General features: G+C 34.9%; 1 protein-coding gene across 5 annotated transcripts in view; it reads right to left on the bottom strand.

Moving 5' to 3' along the window:
* The window catches only part of PTPRQ (protein tyrosine phosphatase receptor type Q), a 120,280-nt gene that overhangs the window by 31,773 nt on the left and 74,248 nt on the right, over positions 1 to 14,259 (bottom strand). For all 5 annotated transcript variants that reach the window (XM_041713047.2, XM_030260334.4, XM_072923113.1 and 2 more), the window contains 5 exons: positions 8,275 to 8,396; positions 4,458 to 4,644; positions 1,993 to 2,237; positions 1,320 to 1,386; positions 589 to 747 (listed from right to left, as the gene is read on the bottom strand). In XM_041713047.2, the coding sequence (XP_041568981.2) occupies positions 589 to 747; positions 1,320 to 1,386; positions 1,993 to 2,237; positions 4,458 to 4,644; positions 8,275 to 8,396 (780 nt within the window). The remainder of the gene's footprint in view (positions 1 to 588; positions 748 to 1,319; positions 1,387 to 1,992; positions 2,238 to 4,457; positions 4,645 to 8,274; positions 8,397 to 14,259) is intronic.

The following is a 14,259-nucleotide window of genomic DNA, read 5'->3' as shown; positions in this document are numbered from 1 at the left end:
TTAAGTAAGCATGACCATGAGATGTCCTATCATAAAACTCCATTCACATTGGTAAGCAATTACTCAAAAGGTTTCACAGAACTGTTCACACAAGTAAATGTTCATCAGCCCATACAAGGGAATAAACATTCTTACCCACAGTCTGCAGAGGGGATTTATATAACTCTCTGCCCCCGTAATGAAATGGAAATATCAACTGCACATGGCTGCATTACTTTACGGGCAACAGTAATAGCAACAAAAGAATAACCTTGCCAAACCCCAAATTTCTCATATTTATTTATACTCACAAATGTCAAATGTTGGGGTATTTTTCAAGGAAACAGAAAATAAAGAACTACAGTGATAAAATTAGGGACTGGATAATATTGATGGCTTTAAACAGCATGGAGGACACTTCACTGGAAAGCATTCCCAGAATCCAGTACCCAGCCCACAGGTATTGTGTGCCCTAAGTGCAGTTGCTACAGCAGAAGTGACTTTGTTGTCTGTCTTTTAAAATAAAATTACTAAAATCCAAGAAACAAATGAAAAGGACAAACAGCCTGAACCTGAAAACATTTTTTAAGATAATTTATTAAACTCTACCTCCAGCTTCCACAACAAGAACTTGTATCTTCTTGATCGGGCCATGATCATCACTGTAATAACATACTGGCATTCTGATTGTAATTGTTGTAGCTGTGACGAGTAATGCTCCACTGGTATCATAAACTGGTGCTGGTTTCTTTTTGGGCCTTGGCGGTTCTGTTTTCAAGAAAAGATATAGCATAGAGTTCTGTTTTACAATATTTTCACTGCAGGTATGGGCACATAGCTGAGTTATGCAAAACAAAATCTCCAGTGTATTTTCAGGGACTACTTAATGTTCTACTTACTGTCTTAAGCCTCTAAAAACTATATTCTGATAAATGCCTACATATATAATTTTCAATTAAAAGAAAAAACAATAAAAAGAGTGAGTTTTAATTTTTCAATTAATATCAATCAATGACTTTATTTCGACAACAGTGATACTGCAAACTTAGCTATTCTATGTCATATTCTAAGCTGTTTGCTGATGGTGACTAAAATATTGAACTTGATACGATAATTTCAGTGAATCTGCAATTGCTTGACAGCATGATTCTGATACAAATAGTAAATGATCAGCAAAACTGAACACTACAATTCAAGGGAATCAATTATACATTCCTGTTCCTACATTATGTGGCCCCTAAATGATAGCTCAAGGCACACAGCAGTGTAATCATAGGTGGAACAGCAATTTCTTCAGACTTTTATAGAGATTTCAGATACAATGTCCTTTATGGACATACCTTTGATATCCATGGTTATTTTCAATTGAATTTTTGGCCCTGCACCAGCACCATTGATTGCATACACCTGAAAAAATGAAATGTTTGTTTTATTGAGTATTGTAATAGCTTGATATTGGCCAATTCTGGATATATCTGTAGCAACAATAAATGCCGAAACACTCCTTTTGTTATTCACACTAGGCTAGAACTTACTTTACTTTGCTTTGAAATCCTAGGTATGGTAAAACTTCATTGCTTATAATGTAGCTCTTAAAAGAGAAGTAAGCAAGTAATGATCTTTCCTGCTCACATGTCCCAGTCTCTGGCTATTTGAAAGTATTTCATGCACATAGTTCTAGCAAGCTCCCCTTGCAGAACTGGACCTTTCATGTCCAGTGAGCAATGCCAGTACTGCAATTAAGAGAGAATTTTAGCCTTGTGCTTGTGACTATGTGTCACGAATTGCTTTGCTAAGTACATGAACTGGTCATCCAGACTAGTGATGCATCCTGCTCCCACTCACTTTATCCTGTTCATTGCTCCCCTTGTTCCTCACACTTGCCTTTCTTTGCACCCTAGCTAACATCCTTGGCATGAAAAATCTCATATTCAGCCAAAATATCAAACTAATCTCACACTATAATCAAGGAAAATGAAATACTCTCTGCTTCCCAAATATATCAGTTCTTACGCTGACATTATAGGTATGTCCTCCTTTTAGTCCTTCTATCATGGCAGTGACTGACTGATCTTTTTTTTCAATGACACTAAGGTTGTGGATCTGGATGGCAGCAGGGTCATCTTCATTGTAAACCATAGCTTGATACACTTGAATATTTCCATTTGGTTCAGATGGTGGCACAAATGTTACTTGGAATTTTGTTACTTCATCTGGTATCTTCTGAAAAGTTATGTTGTTAGGTGGGTCTTCAGGCACTGAAATAAATATTTCAATGACCTACTTAATCAGTTTACTACTATTATTATCAGAGTAAAACACAAAAAACTCAAATTATATTTTTTGTATATCAGTATTACTTGATATTTTCTTCATTTTATTACAAATTCTCAAATACTTATTGCATGTGCAAATATTCATAAATACAATAAAGTCAAATATCTACTGAAATCCTTTCTTAATGATGGCACTGAATGCTACAAACTTTTAAAATAATGGTTAGATAACACTCAGTAGTGGCTACTCAGAAAATTTTTTTCTGATTATCTATTTGAAAAGCCTGAAAGCATCATTATACCTGGAAACACATCTGGGGTAGACAAATCCTTGCACAAGTTGATAAGCAAGAAGCAAGAGTCAGTGAGTACTCCTCTCTGAAAACAGCAGAGTATTCCTCTGTTAACAGCAAGTTCCCTCCCAACATATAAACAAGCCACTGTGCTCCTGAGTCTCTGCTTATCACAATTAAATGTTTAGGAAAATTCTTCCACTAACTGATGCCCAGACAAAATCGTGCCTTTTTCCTGGAGGCAGTATCTTGCCAAATGCTGATTCCAGTAGCTCATTCTTAAGACAGCAAAGGTATAAATCATTTCCCCAATGTCCCTATCTGAAAGAAAAGGCTGTAACATTCTTTCCAGGCAGCTAAATATTTATTGCTCTACCTGAGCAGACAAGCATGTGGCGTGACCTCTAAATAGTGAAATCAAGCGATGGAAGGTAAACACATTCCCTCAGCCAAGGGTTTAGATGCAGTTGTCCTATTTCCTAGGTTTTTTAGACCAGGCAACAAATACTGAATCTTCTCTGGAGTAAGTCTGTGTCAACTGATCCTAACTAAGCCATATGCTAAACTGTACAAATCAGATGAAATGAGATGGAAAAGAAACCCTGTTCCTCTCTACAGTTATGGCACCTCCTCATGTATCACATATTTATATAAGGAAAAGGGCTACCAGAAAGGGTACTACAGGATGCTATCTGTCTCAGAATAGACCAAGTTACTGCAGAGCCACATCTTTTTCCACAGCAAAAGAGCATATTGTCTTCCAGGGATAGAAATAGGTAATGAAATCCTTAGAATTTATCTTATTTAAAGCATAGGAGATACACACATATACGTGGTGTGTGTGTCTCTCTGTGTGTGTGTGTGTACATACCATATCATATCAATTAGGGACCTAGGTTTTTCATACATTAAAGGAAAAATAAATGATAAAGTCATTGTGTAGTATATTTAAATCTGACATTTACTTGAACATACAACTAAAAAGTTGTTCTGCAGCAGATCCACTATAGATATTATCACAGGTGATAATTAGCTTGAATGAAACAGAACTTTAATACCTCTCAAGAAAACATTTTTAGTGTTTTGCTTGTTTGTTTGTTTAAACAACGGAAAACAATTCAAAACCAGCAAAGAGAGTAGACAGAGCATAACCATGAGGTATGTACGTAAGTTAGGACTAAATCTTCCCCATGTACATATTTATATTTTTGTACTATTTATAGTTTTCTAAGCAAATGCAAATCCTGTCTACTTTTCTTTAACATCTCATCTCTCTTTTATTTCTCTGACTAACTTAACAGCATCATCTACTTTTGTCACCTTAATATCTGGCTCATTCTCCAGATTGTTTAGAATCTGTGGAACAGCTAACTCAAGCAGAATTTCCTATGGGTGTTCACTAGCAACTTCCTTCCACAGAGAATACACAGATAATGTCCTCAAGTCTGCACAGATACCACTTATAAATGGTAGGATTCACTTCACTTAATTTTTTATGTTTAAATTTTGCACCAAAACCAAGGATGTTGTATGAAATTTTCAGCAGTCTCTTAACAGGTACCTCCACAAAGGAGTCATCCCTGCCTAAGACGGGTATCTCATATATATGTGCTAATGTATAGAAAGAACCTCTCTCTTCATTGGCCATAGAAGTAATCTAGTTGGTCATGTTCCCCATATCCAAATTTTATATAAGCAAGATAGGATCCCAGCATAACTAAAGGTAAATCTTAGTATTTATAATCATCCCTTTTTTGTTGTCTGACAGCTTTTTAAATATTAAAGAAAAAATATTGTGAGGACAAATCTGTATTAAAAGCCCTCCTTGTGTTCAAAGTCCTCATATATTTGTCAAATTAAAGAAAAACTGTGAATTTTGATCTGTATAAAGTAGAAAAAAATTACAAACCTGCCTCAAAAGTGGAGACAATTACAGGGGAACTAGCCTTGCCTTCTAGCAGTGCAGCATTAACATCCCCCGTAAAGGCAATGATCACTACAGAATACCTCGTAAATGCTTTCAAATCAGAAATTTCTAAGACTGTATCTTCCTCATTTGTCTTCAAAAACTGAGCTTTATAGTTGTCATTATCCACCTGTAAAAAAACAGTAAAATAAAAAGAAATTTGTTACAAATCTTGAAACAGCAAAACTAGGAAATTTCTATTTGAACATCTTATTTAAGTTTTATTCTTTCACTTTCCTAACTAATTATATAGAAGGGTTCATAAGAAGTCTCTGGATACGAAGTGTACAAAGCTGTACTGGGGAATACACTCCCATCTAACCCATGTGCTGCCTTTCTGGCACTGCATGTAGTTCATGGTTAAGGGAATGGGCTCTTTGGTTGGTGCGGTCTCACACCAAGCAAACATGAACCAATTTGGAGACACTGGGCCTGGGCAATTATAGTGACCTGAAACAAGCATCAAACTAGGCAAAGATCCAGAAGATGAGTAGCTATATAGCAGAGATTGTTTGGAGGACAATTACAAAGTTGGACAGCAATATATAATGTTGATACAACAGCAGAAAATGCAATTCTTCTTTGGATATATGAATAGAAGCTCTTTTTCATGAGAGAATTGGGAAGGATTAATTCTCCCACTAGAAAACCTGGAAAGCTTTAAGGTTCAATCTAAAAATGGGACGATTATAGGGGAACTAGTAATAACTTTAAAGTACAAATAAGGATGTCAATAAATTGAAGTTAACCCACTCTTTATAGGGTTCACAATAAACATAGAATATTTATATAGACTACTTTATATACACATAGAATATTTATATAAACATAGAAATATTACTTACACAAAACCCAACTAGAATTAAAAAATATACAATCTGCATTGATATACCTAAAACCTTGACTATTAATTTAGTTATATGCTAAAATAATATATTGAGATCTGCTGAGCAATTTTCAGCACTGGACATTATATGAAAAAGATAATGAATAATTTTTGATGAATACTTTAGGTACATTTATTTCTGTGTTAGAGCAGGCTACAGATTGGATTACATCGTGGATACCTCTCATCTTTACATCTCAAATAACCTATTGTTCTGTAGAAAAATCTCCAGTGTTGGACTTTATATCCAATTAATCACTTCCAATGGTAGCTTCAGAAACAAGAAAAAGGAAAAAAAGGATGGTGCTTTTCTAGTGTTTCATCAAGTATAATTTACAAAATTGTATTTATGTATATTCCCACTGATTCAGTTAATAATGTTTTTATTATTCTTTCTTCAGTGTGTAATTTGAAAAGAGAATTAGGTAGCTGTACAGTAGTTTTCCCACTGAACAAAATCTGTATTAAATGCAGCTGATAAAACATTAGAATAGCTCAAGCATATCATTTATTTGACAGATTGGCATTTATCCCCACTGAGAATTACCCTGAACTAAACTTTCTGATGAATTACACAGACATTCATTTCCTGGGATGGCCATCAAGAGCTGAAACATTTTCTTCTTTCTGACTATCAAAAATCTGGCCTATAAATATTTATCCAACAGCTAAAGTACAATCACAGCCCTGCATCATTAAATTTTTATTTTCCATGAAGTTTAAAGGTTAAGTTCTGCTTTCCTTATCCATTTCCAGGAATATTTTATTCAGAAATACTTATTCAGAATTATAGTATGGCAAACTAAAACATGACTTGGAAGAAAAATAATGGAGTAGTTTTAAGCTTTTCTGATCCTTAAACCTGCAAGGCACATTCTAGTAATTTAAACAGAATCCTAATACATTCAGTTATAAATATTAACTATTAAAATTTAGTATATAACAGAGGAGAAACTTGAATTACTCTGTTATATGATGCTATTTTTATAAATATTTAAAGATACTCAGTTGAGAATAAAAATGAGTAAAAATTATACATACTGGAAGTTTGTGGAATTTGGAGTCTTCATAAAACTTTCCCACTGAGACAATAAAATATATACTAAAAATTTCACCAAAAAAGACAAGGACAGCTTTACTGGTCTTAAAGAAGGAATAGGTTTGTCTACTAAAATTCTCCAGTACTGGCACCCGTAGTTACTGGTCATTAGACAGACAACATCTAAATACAGGAAATCCATAAACATAAAGCTGGTTATCTGAAATATACTTGGAAGAAAACCCCAAAAAACTCTCTTTGTAAAAACAAAACAGATCCTCCAAACTGAAGATCTGAAACAGTTTTTTAAGTTCCTTTCAAATGCTGGCAAGTTCATCCTTCACAAGTTTTATTATAACTTATATTGATAAAGTATTTATAATATTTTTAGAGTGTAGATTGAGATTATATCATTTATAATAACAGAAAGTGAGGAAATTGTTTCAATGCAAATGGATAAAATATTAAACCCCCAAAAAAATCAACCCTTGGAAACTGAATTTTTAAGTTTTATAAAAAACATGAAATGTTTTCCTGCTGGTGCACTAAAATGTTGCTTAGTCAAAAATGACAGGAATTTTTCACATTTCCACTCTACCTTTATTAGAGTAGAAATAAAACTCGCTATGTAGTTTTTAGTGACCTACCCACTGGGCCAAGCAATCACCACTGTAAGTCCTCCCCTTGTACATCCTTCATCCTGCCATGAAGCTGCAGTAAGCATACTCTGAACTGAGCTGATTTCTCTCTGCATGTTGTACAGTGAACTTAGAGGAAGAGAAAATTACAGGACTACACATTACTCTCTCTTGTAACTTTTCTGAGTAGCTTAAAAATACTTGGTATTTTTTTACTGATCTCCTTATACATTTTGATTGCAGAAATATCTCAGCATTAATGTATTAGCAGATTTTTAATTTTTATGATGGATTCATAAAAATTAAATACACACACATAGTCTCACAGAAAACTTAACTTTCTCTTTAAAGACCTTAAATAGTTTGAAGTACTTTAGTTTTTTTCTTACAATCTAACAGAATTATTCAAAATTTTTGAAACTGTAAACAGCAACTTCTCCTAGGTAGCATCTAGTAAACTACTTCCTATTTTCTCTTACAGCCCTGTTTTATAATTCCTGGCAGAACATGGGAGCTATATCCTACTTCTCCTGTGCTTGAACTTAGAAAGATGCCTATCTTGCCACAGGGCAGGAAATGGGGTTTATTAATGGTGGTTTTAAGGAGTTTGTACGTGCAACAGAGAATGAAAAGAGAAAAGCCACTAGAGGTTTTCTCTTATGTCAGCTTTTTCTAGTTATAAAGATCAAGGAGAAAGAAGTGTTATTACCGTGCTACCAAAATACAGCTAATCTGATGGATAGAGCACCAAGTGCAAAGTGGGAAATCTAGCTTGACTTTAAAGTTTGCCCGCTGGTGCCGTGTAAATTTGTACACATCATTTCCTTTTGCTAGGCTCTCCACTTTGGTTTGTAAAATCACTGTGATGAACCTTTCCTTCCTTTGAAGCAGAAAAAGCCATTATGGTTAAGAGGTCCACTTCCACAAAGCTCAGCTACTGTTTTCCTGTGTACATTTATAGATAGACTTTTTTTCCTCCAAGACCTCTTATTAGCATATTTTTAATATGAAACAATTAATTTAGTTCCCATGAATAAATGAATAAATGTACAATTAATCCTTATGTGGAATTTCTGTGGAAATAGACACAATTATATGGTTTTCAACCCACTTATGTCTGTCCTGCAATTTCTGTTGCTGTGGTATTGATATCCCCAAACATCTGTATAACCACTGAGTAAAACAGGGTTGCCTTACTGAGGTAACATCTATGAGGTAGCTCATTGGTCCTGTAATGATGGCAGGTTCACTCCAACTGACATTAATACTGTGAGGAGATGTAGCTAAAACAGTCACATTTTCTGGAGGACCATCTGGAGCTGTAGAAAAAAAATGTTTATGTGAATCATGGCCAACAAGGTGCACAAGAAATAACCCAGTATAATTTTAATGGCCAGCAGAGATTTGCAAATAAAACTTTGTCACACAATTAAGATTGCACACTGCTTAAATAACTATAATTTTTCTCCTTTTTTCATATGTAAGTCACACCATGTGGTTTAGAAATACATCTTTTATTGTAACCACTACAATTTGTCTAGAGTATAGACTGCCTACGACTTAATCTTAAATTGAGATTATAGGGTTATTTAATTACAAGTTCTTTATAAGTCTTTCACATGACACAAGCATAATATATGCAAATATTTATACAAATAGACAAGTATAATAAATCTGTTTATGTCAAATGAATCATTCAAAGAACAAGAAATTGTGAAAAGACATCAAATTCTGCATGCTAGAAAAAATTTCCAGCAGTATCGTAAATTACAAGTAGAAATAATTTTTTACATTTCCTTTAGATTTATTCTTAGCATGTTGAGAAAATACAGAAAACCCAAACAAAAAAAAGTGGTAAGAATTGCAAGAGGGCATAAACGTTCACATTAAGAAATGAGATTTCCCTAAAATTTCCATTTGTTGAGGTGATATGTGAATCAACCTAGTTATTTCTTATTAATTAATAGAAAATTAATGAAATCATAATAACAACTCAGCAATTCTCAGTAAATGATACTACTTTTTTCATAATAACCATTCAGATTTCAGGAAAATAAAATTTGGAATAGAATAACAACAGATTTGTAGATAATCCCAGAACTTGGCTCCAGGGCGCCTTGTTTTTGGCTGCACTACAAAAAAAAAAGACAACTGTGGAAACTATCACTGAGCAGCTCATTAAAAAACAACAACATATTTGTACATATTTCCAGAACTTGACTTCATGGTGCCCCCTTTTCTATCTACCACAAAAATATCCACACCAGTCAACAGTACATTATAAAAAAATTTCTAAAGGATCATACCTATGCTAATCAGAAGATGCAGTCTCTTTTCTCAAACAAGATTAACACATGAATATGTAGTTTGCCACTATTAATCATTAGGTAAGAGGGCTAAATGAGGAAAAAAAATGGAGGGTATACAAGGCTATTTAGTTTTTCAGGAAGAACACAGGGTAGGAAAACGAAAAGAACATGGAAAGAAGTATGTAACTGTTGCAGTTATGTGTGAAAGATTAATAAGGAAAATAATAAAATTTTGCACTATGGAGGTGAAAATTTGGCACCATCATTGCAGAATAAAATAGAAATATTTGGGATTAGGTAAGGTACTAAAATGAGTTTAGGATGTTGGATACAAGAATTAGATTCCTGTGCTGGGATTAGCAGGAATATACAAGACTTTATAGGCAGGATCAAATTCAACCATTGGAAGCAGTCCCCAAAAATACTGAAGAGCATGGAACAACTGAATGGAGAGTGTAATTGAATGAACTGTGAGTGCACATGAGGGGTCTTAAAAGAGGAGATTGCTTAGAGAAGTCTGGCTGTCAAGTGGGGAGCTACAACAGATAAAACAAATACAAAATTGTCCCTAAAAATTAGAATAAGCACAAATTTTATTTTTCAGATAATACATGTCAGTCTTGTTACCAAACAGTGTTTCAGTGTAAACAGTGACTCCAGTAACTATGGCAATGATATTTATCAGCTTTATTGCAAAAGGAAATTTCTGGAAAACAGTATAAAATGATATATATACAGCTTCTTGGGCCTTAGTTTTCAAACCAACCAAGTTTCCAAAGATAATTTTCCATGGCTTTTTATAGAATTAATGGACTCTGCAGGTATGCATTAGATGGTGTGAAATAATTTTAAAGCATAATCTCATCTACAAATTATACAGTCTGCAGTTACTTATATGGTTAAGTTCCATATGCAGTTTATACTTGATGTATTTGTAGATATTTGCAAGAAAATTTGATTGAGTATGCTTTATTTAAGTTACTTATCTAAAGTATGTCTAAATATTAATACATGGTTTATTTTCATTATGCAAAGTAAAGTATCAGACATTAACCAAATCATAGTAAAATATAGGAACATTTTCTGAAATTACCTGTATAACTGGGGAGAAAAGCACAAAATGAAAGCTATCTGACATGTCTTGTGTCTTACAAAAGATATCTTTTTTAAAATTGTGTTTGATTCAGTGGAAAACTGCCGCATTCTGATTTAGGTCTGTTTGTGAAATGAATCTGGTCAATATGAAGCCATGATATCACTACCCCCTTTTTCTTATAAATCACAGTAATTTACTCTGGAGAAATGACCTAGTCTTATTCTCTCATTCCCCCATAATCCAATCACTTCCTCTCATAAGCACTTTTCTCCTGGTTTTCACAATAATGCATTTTCTGTAACTAATAACCATCATTTCCTGATTATCATGCTTCTATCCTTGCACAGGAATGTGGGTCTTATGGAGGTCAGGGTCATCTTTCCCATCCATCTGTGTCCTGATGCTAAGGCAGCAGTTAAGTGTGTTAGTTTGAAGATAAGTCTGGATAGTCTATCATTTAGCATAATATTCAAAAATTAGACTGAATACTCCAGTTTTCTAACAGAAAGTCAGTTTGGTTAGGATCAGCTCCTTTTTTCCCTTTCCCAGCAAAAATAAAGTGTGTGCTTCAGTTATTTAATTTCTAATCACCTAAGTTATTTTAATGTAATTTTAAACAGTTATATCTTATGTTAGCCCATAATTATTTTGAAATGTTTACTTTTGAGGAAATGTAACAAAAAAAGAAAAACAAGTTCTCCCAGACAAAGCTTTCCAGTAGAAAGAACACATAACAAGATGTGAAATCTCATTACTTTTCATCACACAGAAACATTTCTTTAATAATACCAAGCAACTGGGTATCAATAGGGATTGGGAAAGAAGGCGCTGAAAAGAGAAGCATAACCCTCTGCCCCATACTTCTGTGTCCTGGCCTTCATGGAACATTCAAACATCTGGGATTTTCCTTTGTACCTCAGTGTATCCTGGCACTGGGGAACTTGGCAGTTTACCAAAAAGCTTTGCATTGTACAACTGTATGAGATCCAAAATGAGGTCAGTGATCTCACTGTCATTCATTTGCCATCTAACACTAACCCTCCACGACCATTTTTCTCTCAGAAAACCTAAGTTCAGCCAATCTTATTCTCCTCAAAAATGTAATAGTGAAACTTGGGGTAAGTGTGGGTGTGAGGGAACAAAGTTTCCACAGCTATGGAAAACATTTCTTGCCCTTTCCCTTACTGTGACACAAAACTGTGATCCTCTGTGCTGGTAACTATATAAATCTAAGTTACAATGGAAATATTTAATCTTGTAGAATAGATTTGGCTCTTGGGCAAGCAATAATGGTGGCATCACACTACTTTATGAGACAGTAAGACAATTCCTGTGAGGATAATCTGCAAGACAGAAGGCTGAACAGTTTATCTGTGTGATGTGAGAACTGGGCTGTACTAAAAATCTATAATATTTTCACAGAGTAATTCTAGAACCACTCTCAGTACAGAAAACTGCCACTATTTTCTGTTTGAAACTTGCAAATGAGTTAAAGAATCTTGAAAATAATTCCAATAGGCTTACATTTGTCTTTATAATGAACAACTGAAATAAACAACTAAGATCCTCACCTTATTCACTGGATAGTCAGAATTACTAGGAATTTCTGCTTTAGCACAACAATCAAATCCTCAGAACATGTAAAAAATATTTAGGATTTCATTTATGTAAGTTTTCTGCTCTTGAGGTTTTTTCTCTTTATATTCTGGGAAATGAGTCTAACAGTTTTCACCTTATATGCTCCTCCTGAATATGATAATAAATAACCTCCTGAATATAATACTTGAATATTTTCTTTAGGTTTGAGAGAAAGACGAATTTTTGAGAACCCAATGGATTATGAAGAAAAAATCCTTTAACTATTGTTTCACAACAAAGGTAACCTTACCTTTGGTAGAAACAATGTCCTACAGAGGCACTTCTTGAAAATCAAGTGAAAGAGTGCCTGTCTTCTGCCTTCAAATGCACAAACACAACTTCCATTGATTTTATGGGCTAAGTACTCAGGGTATTTTAAATAGCAGCTAAGCGCTCTTAAGCCCTAACAGACCATGGCTATGTATCAGCAGGCTAATCCAGAGGATGCTTGGCCCTGTTCATGAGGGAAAGGAGAGGGAGATCAACACCTGTTTTCTGCATCCACTTTACAAGGCTGCTCAGAGTGCTGAATCTGCTCGGTGCATTCTGAATTTCTCTTTCCTGATAGAGGCCATAACCTTTGCAAAAGAAAGAGCAGAACTATGGGGATTTTTAACAGTAATTTTAAAACCTAGGCTTTGAAAAGTATGAGGTACCAAGAAACCTGCCCTTGCTTAAGATCAGCCACTGCTCATGGAGGCTCCCAGCACTGCTGAAGCATAAGCCAGGTGGCTACCTACATGTGTCATATCACCTTCGTCTTTTTTTTCCTCCTCAGCTGATTGCCATTACCCCAGGGAAATGACCAGTGCCCAGACATGACATTTGGAATAATGCCTATGCTTCCTTGACTCCACAGCACTGTCCTTTATAGGCAGCTTATCTCCTCATGTGTCACCAGTTTAACTCATAGGAAATTCATCGCTGCCTACTTCCATCACCACAGACACAGGTTAGCAGCCCCAGACACTTAGGCTGGAAGAACTTTTAGGAGTTTTTATACCTTCAACACCACCACTTTTGCTGAGAAGGACACTGAATTGGCATGGAAAGGGTTTATGCAATCTATTAAGATGTTTATACTTTTAACTACCATCTTCTCAGTGGGACTGGATAGGAAACTAGCTCTCTCTTAAATCATCACTGTCTGAAGAGGAAATAATAAAAAGTATCCTAACTTTATGCAACTATATGTGTTTTCATTATCTGCTTCTCCTTCCAGTTTAAATCCCCAACTTTTTAAACTCAGCAACAATTTTTGAGAAGTATTTGCATACATCAGCAGCTGAGTTCTATCAATTTAATAGTAAGAAATCTCCCCAGATCAGCTGGCTCAAGAGTTGCTCAAGTTGTACAGAACTTCTGTTATTCTATTTTCTGCTCCATCTGGGTTTGTTGGGGTTTTTTTCTTCTCTTTAATTTAAAATGTTGCATTGATTTAGAGGCAGAGGTTCCCCATGAGTCACTGGACAAAGAAAGTAAGTGCACATGAAAAGGACTCTGCAGCTGAGTCGGGAACTTCTCAATTCAAATGACTACTTCTGAGTTTTATAAAAAATCGGGCTGTAATGATGCTTACTATAACAGCACCCAACGCCTCCTGTGTTCACATCACATGATTATAAAAACATGAGCAGGACAAGGTAAATATCTGGACCACTGAGTAGTCCTTTGTACACAGCTGTTTAAGTACCTGGTGGCTCTAATATTACTATTACTTTGAAAGGGGAAATGACTGAAAGAGTGATTAAGTCAGGCAATTCATGGTGATTCTCAGTTCTTCAGAGGCCAGGTCTCAGATATTCTCTGGCCTAGGATGGCTGCAAACTGGTAAGGAAGGTCATATATTCCCATGACAACTGCCTAAATAATTTGTTTCATGTCCTCTTCTCTCAGATATTTAATGCTGACTTATTAATGACAACTACTGCTTCTCTTGCTTGGAAACTTAAATCCTCAGCTGAGGCATGAGCGTTCTAATATGTGTCATGGCAATCCTTTACATGTTACATGGCTACTCTGATTAGTAAACTCTGTAGGTGGATATGGTTTTGGAAAGAAATCTTAATTGCTCTGAAACTACTGCTCAAATTCCACTGCCAAAACCACACAAAATTTCAGGAAAATATTACAACTTAA

The sequence above is a fragment of the Taeniopygia guttata genome, chromosome 1A, assembly GCF_048771995.1.
Source record: "Taeniopygia guttata chromosome 1A, bTaeGut7.mat, whole genome shotgun sequence".
NCBI lineage: Eukaryota > Metazoa > Chordata > Aves > Passeriformes > Estrildidae > Taeniopygia > Taeniopygia guttata.
This window is presented reverse-complemented; position numbering and strand designations above follow the sequence as displayed.